This window comes from Lepidochelys kempii, chromosome 3 (genome assembly GCF_965140285.1).
Source record: "Lepidochelys kempii isolate rLepKem1 chromosome 3, rLepKem1.hap1, whole genome shotgun sequence".
Classification (NCBI taxonomy): Eukaryota; Metazoa; Chordata; order Testudines; family Cheloniidae; genus Lepidochelys; species Lepidochelys kempii.
The window spans coordinates 61,940,990-61,968,200 of NC_136382.1; the positions used below are offsets into that span (position 1 = coordinate 61,940,990).

Below are 27,211 nucleotides of genomic sequence, written 5' to 3' on the forward strand. Positions count from 1 at the left end.
TGGGTCCCACACTACATGAAGGATGTGGATAAATTGGAGAGAGTCCAGCGAAGGGCAACAAAAATGATTAGGGGTTTGGAACACATGACTTATGAGGAGAGGCTGAGGGAACTGGGATTGTTTAGTCTGCAGAAGAGAAGAATGAGAGGGGATTTGATAGCTGCTTTCAACTACCTGAGAGGTGGTTCCAGAGAGGATGGTTCTAGACTATTCTCAGTGGTAGAAGAGGACAGGACAAGGAGTAATGATCTCAAGTTGCAGTGGGGGAGGTTTAGGTTGGATATTAGGAAAAACTTTTTTACTAGGAGGGTGGTGAAACACTGGAATGCGTTACCTAGGGAGGTGGTAGAATCTCGTTCCTTAGAAGTTTTTAAGGTCAGGCTTGACAAAGCCCTGGCTGGGATGATTTAATTGGGGATTGGTCCTGCTTTGAGCAGGAGGTTGGACTAGATGACCTCCTGAGGTCCCTTCCAACCCTGATATTCTATGATTCTATGAATTGATGTGGGAAGTAGGAGGACGGGATTGATTTGTGGGATTTGGGGGCAGAATTAATTGCTGGGCAAAGGTGTGCAGATGTGGGGGTCAGAGGTCCTGTGCAGGGGTGAGGGGTGGGACAAAAATCACCTTATTCAATAAATCTGGGAGAGTGGGCAACACTAACTGTCTCTTGTGTGCACACACACACACACTGGGAATGGGCATGAGGAGTTCAAAAATCAAAAGACAGAGCAAAAGCCACAATATAATCTGTTTCTTTTTTTTTTAAAAAAAGAAAAACCTAAGATTTTTGGACCCAATTTCATGATTTTTGGGGTCTGACTTTTGATCTCTTGATGTTGGAAATACTGTGAATACTATCAAGTACAAGGTCTTTAACAGAAGATGAAGATGGCCATAGTGGAAAACAATGGTGTCACAGAAATATAAACCCAGTTCTTATTAAAGCTTGTTGGGAATTCTGATCTCCTACTCAGCCATTGCTCAATAATCCAAAGTGCATATGTTTGTCCATTAATTGCAGGCATTAATTGTACCTATCCAGTAATATCCGCTACCTCTTCCATTGGCAAAGATCTAGCTCCAATTTTATATTCTCCCTTTCCACAACTGTTGAATGTGGAGAATTAGATGGATGTTTGTTTGGTTGGAAGAGATCTTCCTAATTTAGTTCAGGGAAGGAGACAGCATAGGATCTGCCAGCTGAAATGTAATTCATTGAGGTCTCAGACTCTTAGTGCACAGCTCCTTCCATGGATAACAGACCAGTTCTGGTCACAGCACATACTGTTCTGAAAATTAACTTTATCCCTCTGTACTCAAGTGGGGAAAAAAGCAGTGCTCTCAGCCACATGTCTCAAATGGGAGATTCCATCCCTCTTCTCCCCAAACAAACTTCTGTATAGAGAGTCTACTCAGTCAATGGCTCGACTGGTATCAACCCCCTTGTTTCACAAGTGGAAAACCATTGAATAGTACTGGTCTATTATGGCTCTGTTATGGCTTTCCAGATATAACTTCCCCATTAAATGTCAAGTTTCTGCTACAAAATGGGTGACCTGAACTACGTGGCTGTTACAATTACAAATAGTATTCATAAAACTAAATGGAATTCATAACTGGACACAGATAAATACCCTATACCATCACACTGTCCACCATGGCTCGTCTGTCAAAGTCAGATTAACCACGGGGCTGCTGCACTCAGAAGTATCTCGCTCATCGTGTACCAGTTTGGTGGGCTGATGACTGAACTCTTTGCATCTGGAAATATTAGAAAAAGTGCCCTGCAGACTCTGTGTCAGGACCTGGGATGTGTGGTGGTGAGTGACATCCTCCAGAGTTGGGTAGGACCCTGTTGTATATATTTCCTCACACCTTTCATACTGGTCCCCTGGACGATATATGAGATAGGAATGAGAGCGCAGCAGTAATACTGTTTAGGCCTTTCTGGCTGAAGAGGCTATAGCTCTCAGGCTTGATTTAACCTAGTGTTGGATATTTGGATGTCTCTGTCTCACAGAGGAGGTCATCTAGTGCAAGACCAATCCTCCATCTGGGACCAGAAAGGTTTAAAATGAATACTTTAAAGTGATTGTTTTCCTAGACCCCAAAAGAGAAGTCAACAAATAGAGCATGTGCTACTGGTTAATGCAAAGTCAATATTTAATTACTGTGTTAAACCAGTAACACATAAACTTGAATTTCTCCCGGAAGGCTTTTGTCTGTTCAAGGGTGTCCAAGCAAAAAGATTGAATCTTTGTCATATAATGTTCTCTTCATGTTTAAGAAATGTATTTTTTTGTACAAATCCCAACATTAAATAGGGCATTGACCTTATTCTAACTTTGCAAGGAGAAAGAGCATGGCCTTGGAACCTCATTCTGCACTACCGAGATTGGACCTCTTCAGGAAGCATTGGTACGTTTCCTGTCCTGATGACTGTCTCCAATCAGCTGAGGCTTTACATTTAAAGTTGGGAGCATTCTCTAATGAGATGTTGTATAGTACTTTAAATTCAGACAGATAGCTCTGACAGTTATTATAGCATTCATTCGTAACTAAATTCAACAAATATTGCTTCTCCAGTTAAGCATCGAATTCCAGTCCTCAGGAGCACTGACAGTCTCAGGGCACAGTAGTTATGCCTTATAGATTGAGATCCATTAGCTGTCCATTATTCACCAAATTCTGCACATTGATTATCCAGTCTTACCCAATTGTTATGCTTATAAAAAACACACGGAATCTTTTTCAAGGGTATAAGGCAATACGCCGCTTTTATTGAGGGTACAGTTTAAGCATTAAAATCAGCATATGCTTCCATTCTCTTTCTCACATGCGTGTACTCCCCCACCCCCCCAAAAAAATTTCTGCCGCTCAATCTTATAGTTACCAATCCTTAGTGTGGTTTGGTCAGTTTCAGTGGCCAGCTGAAACTGCACACAAGGGAGGGGAGGAACTGAAGCTGGCTCTCTGTTGGCTGCGTCCGAAGCTCCAATGTTGATGCAGAATGAATCCAAAGTTCCATGGCAGTACACCCTACTTTTATAAGTTCCCATAAAGTCTATGGACCTTGCTGTGTCAAATCGGAGCTGTTAATCATGAGGTAGTCAAGGTTGCTCCCAATCAGCATTATTTTGGGTTATTACTGGGAGTATCCACAGCAATTTCTTATCTCATCCCTCTGGCTCACCTCTTTATCTTATCCTTGGGGTGTATGCCTTTGCTTTAGGGTCGTAAATCTGTCATCCAGGTGATTCTGATGATAAGGTTAGTTCCTCTCGACCATCCAGCCCATCAGTACTGGCGCCTCCTGTCTCTTCTCTGTTAGCATGCCATACATTCTTCATTCACACACAAAACAGTAAATAATTTCAAAAGCATGAATTACAGTCATAACACTTCTGTCCTTCTAAAAACAATCATTAACATGTAAAGCAAAAAATAAAACCAAAACAATTTCTTCTTAGTAATTCAAAGCTAACAAAATAAGCAAAATGGAGTACAATTTACTCGATAACTTCTCCCCATTAGGCTTTTTGCCTACACAATGCCATTTCCTTTCTTTTGGTAGAACTCTTCTTCATATCTTAATGCCTAGGTTTAAAGGTATATCTGCCTCGTTTCAGATGTTCTGTAAAAGGTGATCCTACTTCTCACACTGAAGGTAAACTGCTATGAAAATCCCACTATAGCAGATGTGTGGGGCTTAGCATAAAGAAGAATAAGAAAACTTACCTGTTCTTATTACTTGAAAAAGGAATTTTTAGATAAGACCTAGCTCACCCTGCAAATATGTGGATCATCCAGAATAGAGATAGAAATTGACATCCAAAGATTTGGGTTGTGCATTAAGTGGAATTTACCATGCTCTGCTGTAGGAGAAATTATTGTGTTCTTTCCTCAAAGTATATTTATCAGAATCTGTCATTTTAGGAAAGTGAATTTGAATTATTCTGACTTTGAGACTTGGGCAAATACCAAACAGTGAGTGTGTGCAGAATCAGAATTAGAATTTGGGAGTTCTGAATGCTTGATTCATGCTCATTTCTCAGAGTCTATTCTTAAACGGGAAATCTGTAGTATAATCAGTTTTCTTGAATTGCAGTCCTGTGTTTTTTAATCAGAAAAGACCATTCTTCCTTTAATTTTTGTAAAGGTCTGCTGAAGTATATAAGCAAACCCTAGAGTAATTGGTGTAAAAATCTCTCGAAAAAGAATGTGTTGCTTGCTCAATATAGAGAATCTTGTAAGCATTTACCATCTGCAGAACTATTCTGAAATAATACATAGAGGATGTAAATAGGTCCTGGGCAGAATTCATTTTATTGACTCAAAGAAATAAGGTCAAAAGCAGACCTTGTTTCCAAGGGACCATAACTGCCATAATCATATTAGTGTGTTAAACTTCTTGAAGTTGTGAAGGAGGTTTTTCTGCAAACCCAGCAGCTTAGCTTTTAATGAGTGCAATCGTTACAAAAAAGTAATGTGGTAGAGAGAGGCTTACATAATAAGCCAGTTAAAAAAAAAAAGCCACAAAAATAAATAGTTGAAAGGGTGGAAAAATGAAGTGAATAAACCTGATTCATCGTTCATGAAAGTCTACTTAGCAATATTTCAGTCGCTGAAGACTTAATGAAGGGTAACAAGGATGCATCGATGTGAAAAGAGACAGCAATAAAAACAAATACCCCAAACCAGAATGTTCTTTTATGCGGTTCCCCTCCCTTCTCTGAATGTATTGACTCGTGATTTTATGTTTGATTCACCAAGTCAGTATTGACAATTTGGATCTGTTTTTGTTCCTAAGTGTTTTTTATTATTAGCTTTATTAGATCTGATCCTTGCTCGCAACCATTTGATTATCAGGAGAAGTTGAGCTAACTTAGAGGCTCCCAAACTGCGGTTCATAGAGCCCAAGATGGTGGTAACAGTGCTAGCTATCACATGGTGCTGGATCTTCTTCCTCCTCCTTTCCAGCATTATAGACCAAAAATACATTCCTAACAGCTAAGCAACTGTTGTAATTGCCACAGGGATGACATGCCAAACATTGAAATTCAAGTATCTTATGATCCAGGACCCTTCTCTGATCAGCTATGATATTTACAGAACTAAAGCCTTTTACTGCTTACAACAGAGTTCCACCTCATCCCAGCTTTTAAAAAGAAGTAACTTGTAAGTGATGTTGTAAAGCTTAATTTATTGTAACAAACAAACAAAACCCAACTTTATTTAAAAAAATTATTTAATGTTCCTAACTGACAACATTGTATTTACCTATCATACCTTTTACAAAATACAAGCATTTACAAGTATGGATATGTATCTAAATACATAGATATAAAATTATCAAAACCACCTAAATTTCTTTTTATCAACTAAGGCACTTAGCGTCATAATGGTCATTGAAGGTCAATGGGATTTAGGCTCATTCTTGATTAAGGTGCTTTTGACAATTTTAGCATAAACAAATTGCCACATAATAAATATAAACACATTTTTATCAAGTTAAAAAGAATGGACATTTCAGCCCAGCCCAGCAATCTTAACTCTGACCCCTGTATTTTTTTAAAAAATATATTTTTTGTTATCTTGATTTTGGTATCAAAATATTTTCAAAGGATATTGTTTAGCGACAAATGTCAATAGATAAATATATACTATATTTTAAGAGATTGCTGATGAAAGAATAGTATTTATTTTGGGGCAGAGCTAAAGTTTGCACACTTTTCTTTAATTACCAAGGGGGGAAAAATGTGACTGTGGGTGTTTTTATATTCACAGTGTGCATCAGTCTTGAAATGTGGATACTCCACAGCAGCACATCTGTAAGCATTTATGGAGACTCGTCATCATGGGATAGAAGTGTTGGTGCGCAAATGATCAGGAACTGAGTCATGTGCCCAGTACTGTCTCTCAGTGATAAGAGCAGCTCACTGTACATGCTCTGCCTGTTTGTTTGGAGTGAGAAGGGGGATGGCCTCAAACTTGGCTCTAGCAGACCATTCCATATCTCGTCTCCTTCCTTCGGTATCTCTTCTGTTCCTCACCCCCCCACCCCCCTTTTTTTCCCTTCACCACTCTGCTGACCTCAGCAGGGGACTTATTTTGCCTTGGTCTTCATAGACAAGGTCAGTTACCACACTGCTGCACTGGGTAGCACAGTGTGGAGAGGAGGTAAGCAGTCCTCAGTGGTGAAAGAACAGGTTAAGGACTATTTAGAAAAGCTGGACATGCACATGTCCATGGGGCCAGATGCAATGCATCTGAAGGTGCTGAGGAAGTTGGTTGATGTGATTGCAGAGCCATTGGCCATTATCTTTGAAAACTCATGGCAATCCGGGGAGTTCCCGGATGACTGGAAAAAGGCAAACATAGTGCCCATCTTTAAAAAAAGGAAGAAGGAGAATCTGGGGAACTACAGATCGGTCAGCTTCACCTCAGTCCCTGGAAAAATCATGGAGCAGGTCCGCAAGGAATCCATTTTGAAGCACTTGAAGGAGACGAAGGTGATCAGGAACAGTCAACATGGATTCACCAAGGACAAGTCATGCCTGACCAACCTGATTGCCTTCTATGATGAGATAACTGGCTCTGTGGATATGGGGAATGCGGTGGACATGATATATCTTGACTTTAGCAAAGCTTTTGATATGGTCTCCCACAGTATTCTTGCTAGCTAGCTAAAGTATGGGTTAGTTGAATGGACTATAAGGTGGATAGAAAGCTAGCTAGATCGTCTGGCTCAATGGGTAGTGATCAACGGCTCAATGTCTACTTGGCAGCCAATATCAAGCAGAGTGCCCCAGGGATCTGTCCTGAGGCTGGTTTTGTTCAATATCTTCATTAATGATCTGGGATAGATAATAATGGGATAGATTGTGTCCTCAACAAGTTTGTTGATGACACTAAGCTGGGGGGAAAGGTAGATATGCTGGAAGATAGGGATAGGGTCCAGAGTGACCTAGAGAAATTGGAGGATTGGGCTAAAAGAAATCTAATGAGGTTCATCAAGGACAAATGCAGAGTCCTGCACTTAGGATGGAAGAATCCCATGCACTGCTACAGGCTGGGGACTGACTAGCTAAGTGGCAGTTCTGCAGAAAAGGTCCTGGGGATTATAGTGGATGAGAAGCTGGATATGAGTGAACAGCGTGCCCTTGTTGCCAAGAAAGCTAATGGCATATTGGGCTGCATTAGTCGGAGCATTGCCAGAAGATCGAGGGAAGTGATTATTCCCCTCTATTCAGCACTGTTGAGGCCACATCTGGAGTATTGTGTCCAGTTTTAGGGGGCCCCCACTACAGAAAGGATGTGGACAAATTGGAGACAGTTCAGCAGAGGGCAATAAAAATTATTAGGGGGCTGGGGCACATGACTTATGAGGAGAGGCTGAGGGAACTGGGCTTATTTAGTATGCGGAAGAGAAGAATGAGGGGGGATTTGATAGCAGCCTTCAGTTACCTGAAGGGGGGTTCCAAAGAGGATGGAGCTAGACTGTTATCAGTGGTGGCAGATGACAGAACAAGGCACAATGGTCTCAAGTTGTAGTGGGGGAGGTCTAGGTTGGATATTAGGAAAAAAACTATTTCACTAGGAGTGTGGTGAAGCACTGCAATGGGTTACCTAGGGAGGTGGTGGACTCTGGCCTTAAAAATCTCTAAGGATGGAAACTTGACGAAGCCCTGGCTGGGATGATTTAGTTGAGGTCGGTCCTGCTTTGAGCTGGGGGTTGGACTAGATGACCTCCTGAGGTCTCTGCCAACCCTAATCTTCTATGATTTTATGACTAGGCAAATGCATCTGTGCATCTGGACCCAATGCTCATCCCTCCTCTGGCTATGGGAGTAACTGCCTCCTTTTCCTCCTCTCCTGAGTTGACCTTAGATTTTTGTCCCATGAAAGTGAGAACTGAACAAAATAGTTTTTCAGTTATTCTTCTGGGATTAGAGAAGACTTATTTTCCTCAAACAGTGACAAAAACTTATATACAAGGATTTGAGCAGGAACACAAATTGTGGACTGTATGGAAGTAATAGCATGAGAAGTTGTGTGCTTAGGAGGTCCTCCCAGTAAATATTCAGAAAGCAGATTTTAGCTTTCAGATTTTAGCTGCACTAGACATCAGCCATGGAGGGCAACCACGATGTATTTGGTTGCATGCCTTACCCACAGTGCCAGTAATCTCTTTCTTGCCCATCTAATCCTTAATGTCCCAGCCAAATGGCAGTGTCCATGTCATTTAAATGCTTTCCATTGTCCCTAGAAAGCTCCTTGTGCACTGGATGTCCCTATGTGCGAACATTAAGCGTCTGCATCTGAAAAGACTCTGGCGACACCTCGGGTCACATTCTTCCAGGCCCTGTCCATGCAGACTGGCTCAATGACTCCCTGCCACACTTGTCTTGTTAGTATTTCTGACCAAGCTAATGTTATGCTGAAAAGGCCAGAGGCTTGAGCAGTGCAGGGAAAGATTTAAATTGGTTTGGTGGCAGTGTTCATGAGAGTCAGATAACTACCACTCTCCTCCTCTGATTGACCAATGGGATGCAGCAAACCTGTGGAGAGGCAGCTATGATATGAATCCTTCTCATTCCCCCTTTCTCCTTGGAGCAGTGCATCTCTTTCCTTTGCCAAACGAACCAACAACATTTTCCAGACCCCATGAGGAAGTGGGAAGGCTTTTTCTGGGCAGTCTCCTCCCTATCCCCACTTCCAGGGACAGTACATTTCACCTGCAGTCTAACAAAATGCCCCTGCTATTGAGACAGGAGCAGGGTTATTTCCCACAAATGAGCTCCATTATTCTCCTTTTCAGAAAATGTTGCTTGTCTCTGTAAGGATAAAATATTGTTTTGTACATATTGAATATAATTTTATATAGAGAGTTCTTAATAATTGATCTTTGGTGATTCTTTAAAAGTACAATGTTTTGATTAGATTTTTATCTAAGTCTTGGGAATCTTGCAAATGATGTAATAATTTGTAAAATTATTTTAATAGGATACATTGTCTCAAAAAATGACAGAGGCTTCCTAAAACAGTTGTTTTAACTAGTACAGTAATCTAGTTCTTCGTGTTGAAATAATGTAGGCTTTTGCAACTTCAAATCAGTTTTAGCTTTGCTACAGTTAGATTTGCATTTGAATGGTTTTGGGCAGTGTGAGTGAATAAGCTCTGTACAGGGCAGGGCCTTGAGTATTGTCCTCATTTTCTGTTCTATATAGGTTTATATACTGCGATCATCACTGTAATATCAGAGTGACTTGCAGTAGAGCATTAAGCAACGTGACTACACATCTGTCTCATATTGTTTTTTCTCTCATCCTCTCCCCAGAGGGAACAGTGTGTGCAGTGGAATGTCTTATGTCTTGTTTGGGTAGTGTATGTGTGTGGGTTTTATTAAAAAAGAAATATACCTGTTGCTGTTGCTATGTGTTTACATTCGAGAAAGTAACATAAAAAAACATACCTTGCACCTGCTGCAGACAATAGTGAGATTTATGATGATCCTTAGTTCCTGGGAAAGGTCAGATGACATTGGTCAGGGAATGGACAAGTTCACCCAGTGGTTCCATCTAGATGTTGAAAAGGACTGGAAAGAGAACTGATCTTTGTGGAACTCCACAAGTGAGAGGCCTAGTGGTGGAGGTGCAGTTTCCCATCACTACTTATTATGTGCATCCCTCCAGAAAGGACTCAACCCATTTTAGCACATTATCCTGGATGCCTGCCTCTCTCATGTGAGACACATCATGGATGATAGGTCCATCAGTGTCCATTAGCCAGGATGGGTAGTGATGGTGTCCTTAGCTTCTGTTTGCCAGAAGCTGGGAATGGGCGACAGGGGATGGATCGCTTGATAATTACCTCTTCATTCCCTCCGAGGCACCTGGCATTGGCCACTGTCAGAAGACAGGATACTTTGGTCTGACCCAGTATGGCCATTCTTATGTTCTTGAGACAGTATAATATCATGGTCAACACGTCCAGTGTTGCAGAGGGGTCCAGGAGGATGAGGATGGATGTCTGTCTTCTGTCCATTGACAGGAGGAGATCATGCATCAGTGCCACTAAGGTGGTTTCGGTTCTGTGTCCTGGCCTGAAAACAGATTAAGATGGGTCTAGAATGTTCACTTCAGTTAGAAGAGCTTGATGTGGCCATTTGCTAGCTTCTATACAATCTTGCTCAGGAACGGGAGGTTTGACATTGGGCAGTAGTTGGATAGGACTGATGTACGCAGGGCAGGTTTCTTCAGTGTTGGTTAGCGTATTATGTGTTTTTGAAGGAGGAAAGGAAAATTCCTTCTCTGGATGAGGTTGATGGCTATTTGAGGCCTGGTCTACACTTAAAAATTAGGTAGACATAGCTTTTTTGGTCAGCAGTATGAAAAATCCATACCACTGACTGATGTAGCTTAGCTGCATATATACTGGGGGTTCGGTCAGCAATGTTGATGAAAGAATGGTTCCTTCAGCATAGCTAGGGTTGCTCAAAAAGGTGGTGTTCCTATCCCAGTGGGAAAAACCATTATGTCAGCGTGGGCTGCGTTTACTTTATGGGATTATGACAGCATGGCTATGGAGATTTAGCTATGCTGGTATAGTCTCTGTAGTATAGACATACCCCCAGTCAGGAGGAGTAGCACCAATTGTTCCTGACTCTTGTGCTAGTACATGAGATAGGAAGTACATGGCATCAGAGACTAGTACTGTAGAGTGTTTTTTAAATGCACAAAGTAAAGTGGGGGGGAAAAAAACCCTGAGAAACGTTCTTCTCTAACCATTCCCCCCCCCTCAGTTCTCGTATTTAGGTGTTACTTATAACTGTAGATAACACATTGCAATCCAAAAATATTCTTTGACTTTTTTTTCCAAATTGAATGTTTCTCTTTAAGGGTTAATTGTGATCAAGTAACACATTTTTAACCAGTTGAATCTAGATTAGCTTCTAAATTGTTTAAGAACCTATTATTTAAAGCATGTTAACACATTCTAGAATGGTACGGTAATACAAATAAAAAGTATTTTTCCAGGCATAGACAAAACCCAAGATTTTTTTTTTCTAACAGCACCCATAATGTGATATCTGCATAGACTCATACTCATGAGCTGTCCTCCACTGCATAGTGCGGAAGAGAGTGGAGGAATACGCATGTGTTTTCCCATGCAGAGCATAATTTGATTTGCTTGAATGACAAAGTAAAGAGGTCACTTTCAGGGAGATCTGACAAAGAAAAAATTGGAAAGAAATGACTTAGTAGATACAATTGTTAATTAACTTTAAAATTTAGAAAAATACTATTCTTTAAGCGGAAAAAGAGTAGTGAAAAAGGCAGTGGGAGATGGGGAATGGCATACAGTTCTTTGCTTTGGAACTGATAGGAGTTCAAGTCTTATTGTACAACCAATTTATTTTACTATATGAAGTCTTTGAACCATCAAAATATTTAAAATCAGATTAAAACTGCTACTCCTAAAGTGCTCAAAGGATTTAATCAGAGATACAGGTTGGGCTACCTATTTAAGGCAGAATCTCAATAAGCATTGTTTTCAGAGATTTCTAACTTTATTAAAATGTGTTTTAAATTCCATTAGTATTAAAATTGATGACTGGAAAACAACCTATACTGTATTATTCATTTTTTGCACTTAAGATTTATGTAAAAAACATTGGATTAGATATGGTACATTCTTTGTGAAAGTGTCTCAGAAATATAAATATAACTTTCATGTTTGTATTTCAGGAAACCCAGATGCCTTTACTGAAATTCTGCTGGATCAGGAACAAATAAACCCTATAAATTGCTCAAGTCAGCTAGAAGATTCTGGGTGTGATGTATCTAGTGACTGTGTATTTGATACTGTAGACACATCGCACAACTTTGGGCACTCCAAGCATAGTTGTAACACTTCATCTTGTACATTTAATTCTGAAATACTTCCCATATTGAATACCCATTGTACTAGCAAGGAAAATACTCTGGCTGCTCACATGCAGTTCTTGCAACATCTCCTTGAACTAAGAAAACTGACAGAAGCAGGAGGTCTGAAAACAGTCTTCACAAAGCTTGAAAGCGACTGCTCCACAATATCAGATTCTGTCTCTCGATTGCTTGATGGCCTGCTTACTTTTTACAAGAATCCTAAATTTCCTGTCTCAAATTTTCTGACAGAAGCAGTTTCTGTTTTGATCAATTTAATAACTGATGCTAATTTATCTAATCATGTTCTGAAAAAGTGTTTTGAGAAGCTAGAAGAATTTAAGAAAAACCTAGTTCAGATTATTTTAAGCAACAGCAATATCAATAGGGTAAGTGAAATGACTTCCAACCTCATTATCTATATTAGCATGAAATCGAAATATACAGTTTACGATAAGAGCATTGTTAGTTAGAAATAAAATATTTTGCCTCCATGGAACTTTCAACAGAGACTATGAAAAAGTAAATATGTAAAAGAGTGGGCATGTTGTAGCACACATGTCTTGTTGTGTTGGCTAAGAATAGGATTTCAATGAGTATCAGCATTTGAATAAAATTTTATTTGAATGTATGCAAAGTTCTCCTACTCCACCCCCAAATTTAGAGATTATCCTCCCAACTAGCCGATTATATGCAGATGAAAACAAATTTGTGGAGACCAGAATAAATACTGTTTTTTGCTTTGCTGTGTGAGGCGATTGTGTAGGTTGACACAGGCTACTAAATGTGTCCAATATTTTTTTTTCATTTGCCTGCATTAAAGATGTGGGGTCAGATCTTCAGCCGGTGTAAATCAGCATACTTGCATTGAAGTCTGTGGAATTATACTGACTCACATTATCTGAGGATCCAGTCTCCTAAAGCTTGAAAATAATATTTAAAAATAAAACACAGGAATTAAGAAAGGAACATAGGAATTGAATGCCCACTATTATGAGAGTAAAGAGGAGTGCAAACTTTGCCTTTTGTATACCATACATTTTATATTTCTCTATCATGCTATTTCTGATTAGTTGTCTCTGTTACCTCAGAATTTGACATTCTTGCATGTACCCCAGAACTTAACAGTATTGTTGTCAGCCATTTTGTATGTTCAACCACTGCCAGCTAAAAAACAAATATCACATAGCGAAAAATAATCTTAGGCCTTTGTAAGGCAAGGTCAAACAACTGCATACTTTGTTTGCTAATGAAAATATTTTTTGTAAATTTTGTTTTATTTTTTGCTTAAAAAATAAATAACCTTAATTTTAAATACTCTTAACATATTATTATTTATTATTATAACTAAAATACTAAAACATTTTTAAATAATAAATTTATTAAATATAACCCAATAAAAATTACTATACTAAAATCACTCGAAATTATATATTTTTTGTTAAAAATAACTATAAAAAATTAAATTTGCTTTAAAACAGTCCAAAAAGCATTTCTAAAAGCAAAAAGCTAACATGTAAATTCCCCATCAGCTAAACTAAAAAAAAAACCCAGCTATTAAAAGCCTGGCTAATAATCACTCAAAACTATCTCAAACTATAAATAACTATATCTAAAATATCCTAAACCTATTGCATGCCTCTGTGTGTGTGTATAATGCTTAAAATCTAATAAATAATAACTTTAAATAAAAGCACACTTGCTTGTACAGTATCACATGTCAAACAAATAAGCTACGCTCCTTATTAATTTATTCCTAACATTCCCTAAAAAACCTCAATTAAATTACCACTGCTTTAAATTCTTTAAAAAAAAAAATGGTAACAATCTCTTCCAAATTAAATAGTCCCAGTCTTTCTCCAGGTGGAAGTTTTTTCCAATGCCTGCCCTTGAACTTTCCATTTCTGCTCTGTTCTTTTGAGTAATGAAAACTGAACACAATATGTAGATTTTATTAAGTATTTTAAGTACATACAAAACCCCACATAAATATAAATGAAAGGGGAAGGGCCTAATTATTGTACAGGTATGTTTTACTGAGGGGAAAAGAGTTAGTGGGATTATTCATGTGCAGAAATCTTTCCATGATCAGAGCCTTAAATGTCTAATTTCAAGACGTTCTCATAATTGGATTTCTTTGTTGTGTTCTATTTAGCTAGTAAATACATGGGATGCTGGCCAGTAGTTTGGAAGGGCTTGAGAATTTCAACTACTCTATACTTGTGACATAAGGAATAGAGCAGCATAAGCCTGACTACACTGGGGCTTTCTTAAAGCAGCTGACTCCTCTTTTCTCTGCTGCTGGTCACTCCACTCTCGGCTCTTGGTGCAGAGCAAAGTATCAGAACGCTGTACCTCCGAGCAGAGGAGCCAACAGCAAAAATAATGAGGGTAGTTTAGAGATGGCAGAAGAGCAGATATTGAGTGATTTTCAAGGGCTTCTTGAGGATCAATTTGCATCCAGAATTTCCCTATTTGGATGTTGGTGGATGAGGAGAATAAGTGGACTTTTACAGGGGGGAAAAAAAACCTGAAAAAATGACACATCACAACAGAACACCAAAGAAACAAAAACAATCTGTGGAAACTAGGTGGCATTTATGAATAGAATCAGGAGGACGTGGGAGGGAATCCAGGAAGAGGGATTCATTGTTGGTGGGATGGGGAGGAAGAAGAGAGAAGGACCCATGGCTCGGCTGGGAGGTGGGGTTAGCATATTTTACATAGGAAGGAAGCTGGGGGTGGGATTGGAAGCAGTGTTTCCCGTTGGAGAAACCCAGAAAGAAGCCTCATGAGTTGCAAGACAACTTCATCTCTATTATTTAACTATGTTGAAATAGACAACTTTTTGCCAAATTGCAATGATATAAGCTCTACAGTGTATTAAGAGAACTCATTACTGCATTCAAATAGTTTGAGTGAACATCTGTTTAAACATATATTAATTAACCATGCTGTAGTAATTGCTAAGTTTCTGAAAAACTATTTCAATTGATATAGTTAATATCCGTAATGATGTTTTTAGTGATACTTTAAAAATAAACTGTTTAGTTTTTTTTCTACTTAGTTTCAGTTTCAGCCTCAGCTTTGGAAAAAAAATTAAGTATAATGGAGTGTAGAATTTTTAATAGAAGTTGTATGACTAATGTGCCTTTTATCTAATATCACCCAGGGACATTTTTGCTTAGTTTTTTAATTATTGCTATTTACCCAAACAGTGATTGAAATATGGAGGATATTGATTTAAAACAAGATATCTAGTAATTACAGTGCTGTCAGCTGTGTAGGTGGGTGAGTGGGGGGAAAACAGGCAGCTGTTGAAAATTCAGATCACGTGAACACCTTCAGAATAAAGTAGGATTAGACATTAAAAAAAAGTTTCTAATGTTTGTGAGGATGACTTTGAAAATGTGAACCCAGTACAAACCAGTGCAGCATTCTCTCTTTGATGTTGCAGACAGCCTGAAATGATAGTTGTAAAAGGTGTGAACTTTCCATTAGTTTCAACAGAGAATAACTGAAACCTAGTGATGAGTGGTGGCAATTTAGAGTAACACTTAGCTATTTCACTGATGATCATGTTAGTAGAAGTATCCAGCCATTCTTCTTCAAGTGCTGGTCCCCATGTGTAATCCACTGTGGGTATGAATGCACTCCATGCGCCCAGAGTGCCACAGAATCCAAAGACCTGCTTCAGAAATTTGGTCCATCTTGCTGTGGATTATATTAATTGTAACTGCTTAGAGCACCAAAGGATCTCAGCAGTTTACAAATAGTGACTTAAATACTTTAAAAAATTGCTGAAAGGTGGGGAAGAAATATCCCCATAGTATAGATAGAGAGAAAAAAATGAGGCGGAGACATTTGATGTAACTTACAAAAATCCTATTACTTGAGTTATTCATCACTAGGTTGGACAAAGCACCAGAAAATATAGTATAGGAACCAATAAGACCACTTATTCAAGGTTCCTAATTTTGAATTTGGGACCCTAGGGTTAGGCACTTCAATTAAAAAATTTTGGTCTGAAATTCTAAATTCACATTTAATTTTCTTTAAAGAAAAAATTGCTTGCTCTTCAGTATGAGGTAGTTAGAATTAAGGGAAATACTTCTAATTTTAAAATATAAAAACCCCTTTGTCTTGTAAAACTTCAAAATACAGTAGCTACTGTCATTTCCTTTTTCTTCGGCAGATAGTTCATAAGTGCATAATTTTCAGAGAGATGCACAGGTTTTTTTGAAGGTATCCTATAGATCAATTCCAGAGTATCTATGTAACCATAAAGTTGGTAATCTGCAGGGTTACTTTGTCTTCTTCCACCTAAGGTATTTACAAATTCCTTAAAATCTGTTTGGATTGGCATTAGTCTTCTCTAGGTAAACTTCTTAAGTCTTTGTGTCCTCCCTGACGTTCTCAGTGATTACAGTCTACAGTGAGTTGTACTTCAAGGGCTTTGCTGGCCTTCTTGTTTGAAGGCAGTTGTGTTGTTTGTTTCATTTTTTTGTTGGTGGTGTTTTTATTTCTTCCATTTTAAGATAAGGGACAGTATCCCACAAAACTCTAGGACGCTTTCAAAACTGAATAATTCTGTTCCATGCAATTCATTTTCAGGATTATATACAATAGTTCTGTAGCGGAGCTTTTTTTGCTGTGCCTCTTATCTGGCTGTTGCCAAAACCTATCCCGAAGGACTTTTTTTTTTTTTTTAAACTAGGTCACAATGTAATTGCATGTTACATACAGTAACTGTTTTTTAATTTTTAAGTGTTTATGAAGTTGGAATATGCTTAAAGTTAAGATTCAGTGAAACTATAGTTAAAAATATCAAATTGTCTGTCTGTATAAACTTACATTTAAATGATGTATTTCTTTGGGGATAGAGAACTACTTCACAGTGGAACTATCTTACAGTATTTATTTTCAAAAATTTGATAACTAGAAAGCAATTTTTGGTGGCAATTTCAGCCTACTCAAGTACGGTAGGTTAGCAGCATTTCACTGACATAAAATAGTATATATAGTCAGGTCCATCTCAGAGAAGTCAGTGGGCGGCAAAGGTTTTTTTTAGTTACATCATCTACTATGCTTTGGTAGTAGTCAATTATAGAATTGTACATAATTACAAAAAGGGCCCTGATCTACTTTCCTTTTATGTCTCCTCATAATTAGAATTGAAAATAGCAGATGTCATTCAAAATCAACAACGAAAGTCCAACATAGTAAAATAATCCTTTTTCGAGCATACACTAGACATAAACTGAGGATTTTACTGTTTAACTATTGGGTGCAATTATAGACGACAATCCACTTGCTGTAAATGTCTCCACTCTGCCTTTGACAGTTCTGAACCATGAAAATAATTGAACAGTCATTTAGCTTACAATGGAACCTGCTGTTTCCAAATTATTGTTGAAGGGAGAAACTCACTCCCATGCCACAAGTCTGTCACATCAGTTACTTCAATGATGGCATAAATTATTAATAATTATGGTAATTCCCTGGTGCTTGGAATCTGACTTTTTTCCCACCTGTGTGAAGTCTATCGTCCATAATAGATGTTTCATATATTGGCAACACTGAATTCAGTAAGCATGATTGATAGGGCATGATTTTTAAATAAGTATGATTGTTAGGGCACTTAAAGTAGTACTTAAACAAAGCTAACTGAAAAATCCATTGAGGAATAACAGAAGACACGTAGTGAAGTGTATCACCATTCTGTGATGAATGAATGATTTATTTTATTTTATTTTTATTTTTTTTGGAAGCTGATGGTAGCTGCAAGATTGTGGATGGGGGAGATAGTCCAAAGAGGTACCAGGATGCTACTCCTCCCTTCATTGTTCCTGTGAATAGGATTTACAATACCTATTTTCCCTCCCTTGGAATCCATAAGTAAGGTCGAAATAGCCTGGCTCTATTGATCTGCAGGACCTGCTGTAAAATGTATTTATTTATTCCACACATGGCAGGGGAAACTGTTTGACTGTGCCTGAGGTTTTTATGAAAGCAGAGTTTGTGGGAGTCTTGGAGTTGAGCTGTGTAGGTTGTATAGTTAAATATTTATTATTTATCTTGTTTCTGTAATTTGTTGAACATAGTCTCAGGTACCTTCTTAAACTTACTATAAATTCTCTACACATGGCAAAATAATTGGCCTTTTCTCTACATTGTCTAGAGGATTTATTGTTTCATCTGGACGTTCAGAAATTTTGGAAAGATGGATTGTCATGGGGCCCTGCTGTCCTTAGGTTTTTAAATTAGGGATCCTTCTATATTAATGGGTGACTTGGCTTGTAGGTCTGGATCAGTGTTTCCCAAACTTGGGACGCCGCTTGTTCAGGGAAAGCCCCTGGTGGGATGGGGACGGTTTGTTTACCTGCCACATCCACAGGTTTGGCCGATCGCGGCTGCCATTGGCCACGGTTCGCCGCTCCAGGCCAACGGGGGCCGTGGGTAGTGGTACGGGCCGAGGATAAACTAGAGTTTATCAGGAACGAATGTCCACAAAATCCAGCATACAGTTTAGTTCTTCATTTTTGGAGTTGCTGTAAATCATGTTTTTGGTTTTAACTTGACCTATCTTCTAGCTTGCTACATTTTTGTTCAAGTTTCTCGTCCCTGCAAAGAAGGAATGTATGAAATGTTTTTTTCCTTATAACACCATTATCCTCTCCAGTGCTTTGTTCCACAGCTCTTTGTTAGTTTGAAGAGAGATGACTGTCTCTTTAAAATCAGACAGTGATAGTCCTCTCTTTTAACCCCCTGTTGTTTGAAGAGGAGAATATTTGCTCTCAGGAGCTTTACCTCTTTGTGAGGGGTATACACACACACACACACAGTTGCAAGGGAAGGGTGGACAAATATGCTCTTTATGGTTTTGCGAAGTAATTGGGGTTTGGGAAAAATTGGAAACTTTTCAAGTTGGGGATAAGTTTGATCCACACCTGCAGAATGGGTTACCTAGTTACCTTTTGCCACTGCCCAGCAAAAACTTAAGTATTGTTTTTAAATATATAGTGTTCCATGAGACAACAGGAGTTCAATAGAGATTCCTTTTATGTAAGTGTGAGTCATGAATTTCAATTGTAGGGTGTGTTGCACTTTCAGAAAGTCCAACAGTTGCATAACTTACTGGTAAAAAACAGAAATATCTCATACATAGAGTATATGACACAGCAAGAGAATAATTTCAGGATAAGGTCAAGACTATTATGGATTTTACAGAGAGCCAACTAGTAGAATCTGTTTTTCCTAAATTTGCAAAAAGCTTGCTAGAGTGCTATAAAAAAAGGTTAAAACCTATATGCAATTATGTCAGAAAGTGTCTCCAAAAAAGATTTGTAGTACTCTATAAAAGTATGAATCGATATTTCAAAATAAGTATGGAGGTAAACGTTTTTTCTAGAAAATATTATGAAATGTGAGCAAGCAACATAAATGGAACTTAAAAGTGAATTCTGTATTATTCATCACATTTTAATTCTAGATAATGTAAATTAACACCATAGGGAAATGTAATAAAATTATTGTCTTAACTATCTTTTCTGCTCAGCTTTAAAGTAGATGGGCTGTATGCAAGATTTTAATACAAGCCAGCATGTGACTGATAATGGGTTTAACAGGAATGCAGATGCAAGAATTGCGAGCATGGGATTAATGTCTTTATCACTAAGGGGCTTGACAACACAGTAGCCTGAATACTTTGCGAAACATCATTATGTTGAAATATAGCATAATGAAAAACACAAAACAGAATTTTGAATAACTCAAGAACAGGCAACTAAATTATGAATTGTGTGTGTTTATATATAAAAATACACCTTAAAGTAGTCAAAAACAGTGCCTGAAAGATCATGAATGTGTGTCAATTCAGGTATAATTACATGCATGACCAAGGATTAAGATTTTCAAATAACAAAATGTTATGGTTCTTTCAAAAGTTTACAATTGAACATTGATTTAATACAGCTTTGAAACTTTACTATGCAGAAGAAAAATGCTGCTTTTAACGGTCTTAATTTAAATGAAACTTGAACAGAAAGTTTCCTTACCTTGTCAAATCTTTCATTTTTTTAAACTTTCCCTGTATCTTTTAGTAATTTATGTTTAACATAGTATTGTACTGTATTTGGCTTTTTTGTTGGTTTGGTTGTTTGTGTTGTCAGCAGTCACATTAACATTACCTAACTCCTCAATATACAAGAGCCTCCCTATTCAGGGACAGACAATATTTAAAAATAGATTAAGGTTATCCTGTTTCTCCAGTTCCTTTCAAGTACAGTAGAACGTTAGAGTTACGAACACCAGAGTTACAAACTGACTGGTCAACCACACACCTCATTTGGAACAGGAAGTACACAATCAGGCAACAGCAGAGACCAAAAAAACAACCAAACCAACAAAAAAGCCAAATACAGTAAAATACTGTGTTAAACATAAATTACTAAAAGATACAGGGAAAGTTTAAAAAAATGAAAGATTTGACAAGCTAAGGAAACTTTCTGTTCAAGTTTCATTTAAATTAAGATGGTTAAAAGCAACATTTTTCTTCTGCATAGTAAAGTTTCAAAGCTGTATTAAATCAATGTTCAATTGTAAACTTTTGAAAGAACCATAACATTTTGTTCAGAGTTATGAACATTTCAGACTTACGAACTATCTCCATTCCCAAGGTATTTGTAACTCTAAGGTTCTACTGTATACAGATAAAAAGAAAAGGAGTACTTGTGGCACCTTAGAGACTAGCATCTCATGAAGTGAGCTGTAGCTCACGAAAGCTTATGCTCAAATAAATTTGTTAGTCTCTAAGGTGCCACAAGTACTCCTTTTTCTTTTTGCGGATACAGACTAACACGGCTGCTACTCTGAAACCTGTATACAGACAGTGAGCTTCAGTTCTTCTTTGAGTGATGGTCTTCACTGTGGGGTTACGCATGCGCACCATCCATCTGGAGCTGGAGAATTTGAAAATCGTATGTGTCTGTCAATCTGTGCATGCACCCTGGCTCACCTCGTGCCACCGATCGGCAGGATAAACAGAGGAGCAGACAAATTACCTCTCCAGTTTCTTCTCACTGTGTGTCTTCATCTCTTAAGATAAGATTTAGCTTTGTAAATAACTTTAGCATTTTATACAGTTTATAGTTCTAGTGTTTTCATAGTTTTAGTATTAGATTACTAATGGCGAACCGGGGAAGTCCCGGATGACTGGAAAAAGGCTAATGTAGTGCCAATCTTTAAAAAAAGGAAGAAGGAGGATCCTGGGAACTACAGGCCAGTCAGCCTCACCTCAGTCCCTGGAAAAATCATGGAGCAGGTCATCAAAGAATCAATCCTGAAGCACTCGCATGAGAGGAAAGTGATCAGGAACAGCCAGCATGGATTCACCAAGGGAAGGTCATGCCTGACTAATCTAATCGCCTTTTATGATGAGATTACTGGTTCTGTGGATGAAGGGAAAGCAGTGGATGTATTGTTTCTTGACTTTAGCAAAGCTTTTGACACGGTCTCCCACAGTATTCTTGTCAGCAAGTTAAGGAAGTATGGGCTGGATGAATGCACTATAAGGTGGGTAGAAAGCTGGCTAGATTGTCGGGCTCAACGGGTAGTGATCAATGGCTCCATGTCTAGTTGGCAGCCGGTATCAAGTGGAGTGCCCCAAGGGTCGGTTCTGGGGCCGGTTTTATTCAATATCTTCATAAAGGATCTGGAGGATGGTGTGGATTGCACTCTCAGCAAATTTGCGGATGATACTAAACTGGGAGGAGTGGTAGATACGCTGGAGGGGAGGGATAGGATACAGAAGGACCTAGACAAATTGGAGGATTGGGCCAAAAGAAATCTGATGAGGTTCAATAAGGATAAGTGCAGGGTCCTGCACTTAGGACGGAAGAACCCAATGCACAGCTACAGACTAGGGACCGAATGGCTAGGCAGCAGTTCTGCGGAAAAGGACCTAGGGGTGACAGTGGACGAGAAGCTGGATATGAGTCAACAGTGTGCCCTTGTTGCCAAGAAGGCCAATGGCATTTTGGGATGTATAAGTAGGGGCATAGCGAGCAGATCGAGGGACGTGATCGTTCCCCTCTATTCGACATTGGTGAGGCCTCATCTGGAGTACTGTGTCCAGTTTTGGGCCCCACACTACAAGAAGGATGTGGATAAATTGGAGAGAGTCCAGCGAAGGGCAACAAAAATTATTAGGGGTCTAGAACACATGACTTATGAGGAGAGGCTGAGGGAGCTGGGATTGTTTAGCCTGCAGAAGAGAAGAATGAGGGGGGATTTGATAGCTGCTTTCAACTACCTGAAAGGGGGTTCCAAAGAGGATGGTTCTAGACTGTTCTCAATGGTAGCAGATGACAGAACGAGGAGTAATGGTCTCAAGTTGCAGTGGGGGAGGTTTAGATTGGATATTAGGAAAAACTTTTTCACTATGAGGGTGGTGAAACACTGGAATGCATTACCTAGGGAGGTGGTAGAATCTCCTTCCTTAGAAGTTTTTAAGGTCAGGCTTGACAAAGCCCTGGCTGGGATGATTTAACTGGGAATTGGTCCTGCTTCGAGCAGGGGGTTGGACTAGATGACCTTCTGGGGTCCCTTCCAACCCTGATATTCTATGATTCTGTGATTCTATGATTTGGGGGAACTCCCTCCCCCATACCCTTTGTGGGTACTGGATGATTCCCTACACTCCAGGCTTCAAACTCTGTGCTTCCTGCCCATGATCCTTCTCGGTCAGTAATGACCACCAATGCTGCCTACGCTGCCTCAGAGAAGCTCACATTGCAGTGAGGTGCAGTATCTGCTGCTCATTCCCCAGCTGTACTCAAGAAGGGCTAGCACTCTGTATCCAAAACCACCTCATGGACAAAGCCAGGAAACTTTAATTGGACCCAGGCCAAGGAACCCTCCTCCCCTATACATTGGCCTGCCTCAGGAAGGAATGAGCTTCCTGCTGGTAAGTCTGACACTGGTGCCAGAGAATCGACTCTCATAGACTCCCTGGTGGGATTTTCTCAGGAAGCACTCGTACACATGAAACTAAGTCTTACTTGAAATACACTTTGACGCTTTCAGATTAATCTCTGAGCAAGCCCAGTACCTCTGCCCAAGAAGGCTTAGGTTGGTCCTGCTTTGAGCAGGGGGTTGGACTACATGACCTCATGAGGTCTCTTCCAACCCTAATCTTCTATGATAAGTCCCAGTGGCTTGACAAGAAAGCCCAAAAACATCAGGCTCCATTGGTACTGGAACATGATCTGTTGGTACTGTCATCCTTGGCACCTCCGAAACCTTGGGATTCCATCGGCATTGGCAAAAGACTGTTCACAACCTATCCATGGCACCGCCTTTGACAGCACCCTTTTCCAGCTCCACTGGTCTGGGCACAGACAACCCCTCTCACTCCATGGGGGAGCTGGGTCTCATGCTTCCCCACAGGATATCTCCTCATTCCTGGATCTGGATTCCTTTCCAGGGATGTCACAACACCACCTATTGAGTCAACTGCTTGGAGAAGTTTATCGTCCATTCCTTTCTTGAAATACAACTTCCCTCCAATGGCTCTGGTGGTACCACCTCTAGAACAGGAATCTGCTTTCTCCTGACTGGGAGACTGCAATCAAGAGGAGCATAAGTTTTGTATCTTATGTATCCTCTGCCACCCAAAAGACTTACATCACTGTGAGACTAACCTCCACATTTAGCTTGGAGCTGCTGGCACCCCATGCCAGGTGGGCCTCTGCATCCCCCTTTGACCCTTCCTACTGGCCATATTGGGGGCCCTGAAACCAGAGTCAATCAGGTCAGCTAGTGTCACCCCTCCCCTTGAAAGAGGCACTCGGACCCCCTGCTCCCGATCCTTCCAAACAGGAAGAGCAAGGTGCACCGGATCCAGTGGCTCTGCCAGAACCAGCAAAACTGCCATCTTCATCTCTGGATGAGGTGGTAACCCCTGTGTCTCCATCTCCCACGCCATTTTTTCATGCAGTCCCAGGATCATTTTTGTAGAGTTGCTGGTGAACTTCTTGAAGAGGCTCAGGAATCCCGGCACAAACTCTTAGACATTCTCCAGGCAAAATAGTGCTCCCCATTAATGAGGCTATTATGGAGCCAGCGAGGGCTGTGTGGCTGAGATCCGCTACCTGTGCTCCATTATAGCCTCATGTGGACTCCCTGTTAGATTGAGGAGTGATAGAACATGTCCCTCCTCAATACCAAGGGAGTGGATTTTACTTGGCTTACTTCCTTATACCCAAAAAGAAGGATGGATGGAGACCAATTCTTGACCTCAGCCACTTCATTTTAAACTCAAGTTTTGTATGGTCATCCTGGCCTCTATAATACTATTCCTAGAAAAGAACATGGTGTACAGCTCTCGATATGAAGGATGCATACTTCCATGTCGATGTTCATCCTGCTCTCAGATGCTTCCTCAGGTACGTGGTGGGCTCCAACTATTTTCAGTACAGAGCACTCCCTTTTGGGCTAGCAACTGCCTCCAGAGTCTTCACCGAAGTATTAGCGATAGTGTCAGCTCCCCCCAGATGTCTTGGTCTCTCTTTTCTTCCCCTGCCTTGACTACTGGCTCCTTGTTGCCATGTGACACCAGGAGGTCCATGTGTCAACTCTAAAGATGCTACATCTCCATTCTTCCCTGAGGATCAGTATAAACACCAAAAAAACTGTTCTCGCACACACACTGTCTCTGGACTTTATCATGGCCACCCTGGATTCAGTCACTGCAAAAGCTTACTTGCCCACAGGCAGGTTTCAAACCATGAGCAACATTATAGCCCAGATCACAAACAATCTTTGAGTACCAGTCAGGACATGCCTATCTCTCCTAGGTCATATGGCCTCATGCACTCATGTCATGCCAGTCACAAGACTCCACCTTCATTACCTTCAAGCGTGGCTTGATAGTGTTGGCGAACACGGTGACCATCTTCTACATCAACAGGCAGGAGGAATGAAATCTGTTTCCCTGCGTGTGACAGCGGTCAGCTTGTGGAACTAGTGTGAGTTGGTTGCTGACACACCATCAGCAGCCTACCTTCCCAGGAAATGAAATACACTCATGAAGTCCTTCAGCAGACCTATTGCTCTCGACCATGAGCGATAACTCCATGATTTGGTGCTGCACAACATCTTCAGTCTATGGGGAACCCCATCCAGAGATCTGTTCACCTCTATCGCGAACTGAATGCATCACATACTGCTCCAGAGGAGCTCTAAATCGCCACTTGCAGAGTGATGCTGTACTTCTTGGTCAGATAACCTGAACTGTGGATTTCCCTCCATTACTGCTTCTGCCATGAATTCTACACAAAATCTGGCAGGACAGGGCACAGGTTATACTGATCACTCTCCACTGGCCCCAACAATTTTGGTTCCCAAATCTCCTGTGCCTGTCATGCAGAGTACCAATCATCCTCCTGACATTTCCTGAGCTCCTGATACAGCAGAACAGTAAGATAAATCAGCCTGTTCGGCATTTGCTTCACCTCAGGGCTTGATTTTTGGATGGGCACCATCTTTAGAGTGCTCATGTTCTGCATACTTTCCAGCTGTAGGAAGGATTCCCAAAGGCAGTATTCCCTGGCTCAGTGGAAATGTTTTTCTTCTTGGGCACATCAAAAGAACGTTCTTCCAGTATATACAGATATCACTCTCATTTTAGACTGTATCCTTTTCTCTAAAGACATCAGGCCTATCCATCAGCTCCTTACAAGTCCACCTGGCAGCACTCAGTGCGTACTATCCTCCTTCTCAGGGGCACTCGGTCTTCATTCACGCACTGATCTCAAGATTTTGGAAGGGCCTAATCAGAACTTTCCTGCCTATTCACAAGCCTACCCGTCAGTAGGACTTGAACCTTGTTCTCTCTGAACTCACAAGGCCACCCTTTGAACTCCTAGCTTCCTGCTCCATGTCCCTTCTCATCAGAAAGGTCACATTCCATGTAGCCATTATCTCAGCCGCAAGGTTGGTGAGCTTGGAGCAATGATGACAGATCCTCCTTACACTGTATTCCTTAAAGATAAGGTTTAATTACGTTTACACCCCAAATTCACCCGCAAGGTTGTTTCAAAAATTTCCTTGAACCGATCCACTTACCTATGTTCTTCCCTAAACAGCATGCTTTCTTACTGGAACAGACTCCATGCCCTTAGTGTCCGGTGAGCCTTGGCATTTTAGTTACACAGAACAAAACCAATCAGGAAGTCACCAAGACTGTTCATCACTATAACAGAAAGAATCAGGGGACAAGCACTCTCCACCCAGAGGATCTCCAAATGGTTCTCTGGCTGCACTCTACTTTATCAACTATTGAACCTCCCCCCACCCCCATGGAGTAAGAGCTCATTCCGTGAGAGCACAAGGAGCGACTATGGCATTGCTTCATGAGGTATATCCCTCCATGAGATCTGTAAAGCAGCCACGTGGGCTCTGTTCACACGTTTACGAGACACTGTGCCCTAGTCTACAACTCCTGTGCTGATGCCTCCTTTGGAATGACTGTCCTTCATTCAGCCCTACTGTCTACGTGCTCACACTCTGCTCCTGCTTAGGTCCTTCTTGTCAGTCACCCACAATGGAATATAATAAGGGTCATCACTCCAATAATAAGAGGAGGTTACTTACCTGTAATTGGAGGTTCTTTGAAATCCATGGTCTCTATCTGTATCCCACTGCCCACTCTCCTTCCCCTCTGCTTCGGACAGTCTCTGATTCACAGTGGAAAAAAAACTGGAGAGGCAGTCAGTCCACCCCACCCTTTATACCCTGTATTGGATGCTTGATGTAAGCCAGGGTGCATGCATGGACCAACTGACACTATTTTCAAATTTTCCGGCTCCGAATGTATGGTGCATATGCATAACTCCACAGATAGGGGCCACACATCTCAAAGAACTTCCAGTTACAGGTAAGTAAACTTATCTTTCCTTGAATTAATTGAGACCCAAGTGGATTTACAGTTGAGAAGCAGCACATTTTGACTGGTTTTAGAACATCAGTTATATGACAGAACAACAGTTAAGTCACAGGAATATTGAGAGGTCTTGCCAGACTTGTGATCTAGTACGAGAGAGGTAATGGCTGAGTCTGCTAACTTTTAAATTCAGTTAAATTTTCTAAGCAATCTGCTCTCCTTTGGAGATAGCTATTCAAGTCAAATAGTAACTGTTTATGAAAAACACGACAGTCTAAAAACACTCACCAAATCCAGTGAGGTGGTCCAGAGGAGATTACCTAAACAGACAAATGGA

At 40.2% G+C, this 27,211-nt stretch overlaps 1 protein-coding gene across 1 annotated transcript in view; it reads left to right on the forward strand.

Moving 5' to 3' along the window:
* Positions 1–27,211, forward strand: part of MEI4 (meiotic double-stranded break formation protein 4) — a 127,367-nt gene that overhangs the window by 18,335 nt on the left and 81,821 nt on the right. The window contains exon 3 of the mRNA XM_078851963.1: positions 11,754–12,319. Within this exon, the coding sequence (XP_078708089.1) occupies positions 11,754–12,319 (566 nt within the window). The remainder of the gene's footprint in view (positions 1–11,753; positions 12,320–27,211) is intronic.